Here is a 1892-nt window from a genome sequence, read left to right on the forward strand (position 1 = left end):
ATTTATTACTTAATGGAAACACTGCAGTTGTGAAACTGTGTTTTTAGACATTAACAGAATATCGACAAAGTTTTGCGCACATTTGAAATGGAAACACAGCTACTGTCCCTGCTTATAGGGAAGAATGTTTCAGGACATTTCAATTACTTCCTGCCAGCAGACAGTTAAATGACATTTTGATTACAGTAGTTTTACTTTATTTTTGTATGTTTTAAACAGTGCTTGGCGGTTTAATTATTTTTTTAATTACCATTTACTGATTTTACCATGTGTGGAACAGGAAGATTAAATTATCCACACACAGCTACGAATGCCATCAGCACAGTTATCAAGATGAATTACAAAGCTGATTACAAGAAGTTAAATGTCTCCTTCTGGGACAGCTTAGGTGTGTGATCAGTCAGGATGAGTGTGTTAACGTACCTATAACAGCATTTGGTTCTGTTCCGAAGGCACACACACAGGGAGAGCCTGATGGGACCTGGAACTTGGAGAAGCTCCACTTCGAACTAAAGTATTTAGGAAGAAAGCTGGCTGATGCCAAACTATAAAGACAGAGACAGGTTTAATGTTTTCCCCCTTTCTGTAACACATTGCATGATTTGGTCAGAGAAGCGACAGACCTTGACTGCTTGTTTCTTTTGGGGTCCTCTGCAGCAAAGATGTGGACAGTGCCGTGGTCGCTGGACACGCAGATGAGTGATGCATCCTGATTGAAGTTGATGCTGGAAAAAAAWAGACAAACAAGCTTTCAAAGCTGTAGCTTAAGTAAACTCAGAAACAAGTAGGGTGTATTGGCAAGAATTTGGTGATATGATACAGATAACAATACATGGATATATGATATGATACATCTAGACATATTTTGATACTGTGAACAAGGCAATAAATTCATTACCTTTTTGGTCTCCAAAGGATTCAAATAAAAAAAAAAAAACTACTAAATAGCACACCATGCAATACATGCATAAAATTTGATTTAAATTGTGTTTATTTTTATGCAATGTGGAAAAACAAAACGACAGGTAGAACTGCATTTGTATCTCACATTTCTTCTTACAACATCCATCCATTGAGCCTTAATTTAAAAAATCGATAGAGCTTTTGAGAATCTACACAGTATCAGGAAATGATTCTGGTGGACACCAGTGGTGAAGGATGATGTCAGGCTGAAGGAGGAGTCTGACTGAGATGTTTTGTACTGGCAGTCCAGGCGGATTGTGACTCAGGTAGTGGCTGAGGCAAAAACCCGGACAGTGAAGGAGCTCGGTGAGGCCATGTATAGCTTTGAGGTGATTCTGGTCCACCACCTGGGGAGGTTGTCGTCACCACCGTCACAACTTGCTGCGTTGTGGGACAGTGGGTGGAATGCTTCGAAGACCTCCTCAATCCCACCAACATGCCTTCTGTTGAGGAAGCTGAGCCTGGGGACTTTGGGTTGGGTTCTCCAATCTCTGGTGCTGTGGAGCACCCGCCCCAGGGGTGGATGAGATTTCCTTAAGGCTCTGGATGTTGTGGGGTTGCGTTGGTTGACGCGACTCTATAATATTGTGTGGACATCGGGGGCAGTTCCCCTGAATTGGCAGACTGGGTTGGTGGTCCCCCTATTTAAAAAGGGGGATGGTAGAGTGTGTTCCAACTACACTTCTAAGCCTCCCTGATAAGGTCTATTCAGGGGATCTGGACAGGAAGGTCCATCAGATAGTCGAATCTCAGATTCAGGAAGAGCAGTGTGGTTTTCGTCCTGGTCGTGGAACACTGGACCAGCTCTACACCCTCAGCAGGGTCCTGGAGGGTTCATGGGAGTTCAACCAGTCTACAAGTGTTTTGTGGACTTGGAGAAGGCATTCGACCGTGTCCCTCGGGGACTCCTGTGGGGGGTACTCCAGGAC

The 1892-nt window shown here is 43.6% G+C and overlaps 1 protein-coding gene across 1 annotated transcript in view; it reads right to left on the reverse strand.

Annotated features, from left to right (window-relative positions):
* wdr45b (WD repeat domain 45B) overlaps positions 1–1892 on the reverse strand; it is a 25492-nt gene that overhangs the window by 4180 nt on the left and 19420 nt on the right. Inside the window, exons 8-9 of the mRNA XM_014029613.1 lie at positions 624–725; positions 424–545 (exon numbers count right to left, since the gene is read on the reverse strand). Coding sequence (XP_013885067.1) covers positions 424–545; positions 624–725 — 224 coding nt within the window. The remainder of the gene's footprint in view (positions 1–423; positions 546–623; positions 726–1892) is intronic.

The sequence above is a fragment of the Austrofundulus limnaeus genome, unplaced genomic scaffold (genome assembly GCF_001266775.1).
Source record: "Austrofundulus limnaeus strain Quisiro unplaced genomic scaffold, Austrofundulus_limnaeus-1.0 Scaffold927, whole genome shotgun sequence".
In the NCBI taxonomy this organism is placed as follows: Eukaryota; Metazoa; Chordata; class Actinopteri; order Cyprinodontiformes; family Rivulidae; genus Austrofundulus; species Austrofundulus limnaeus.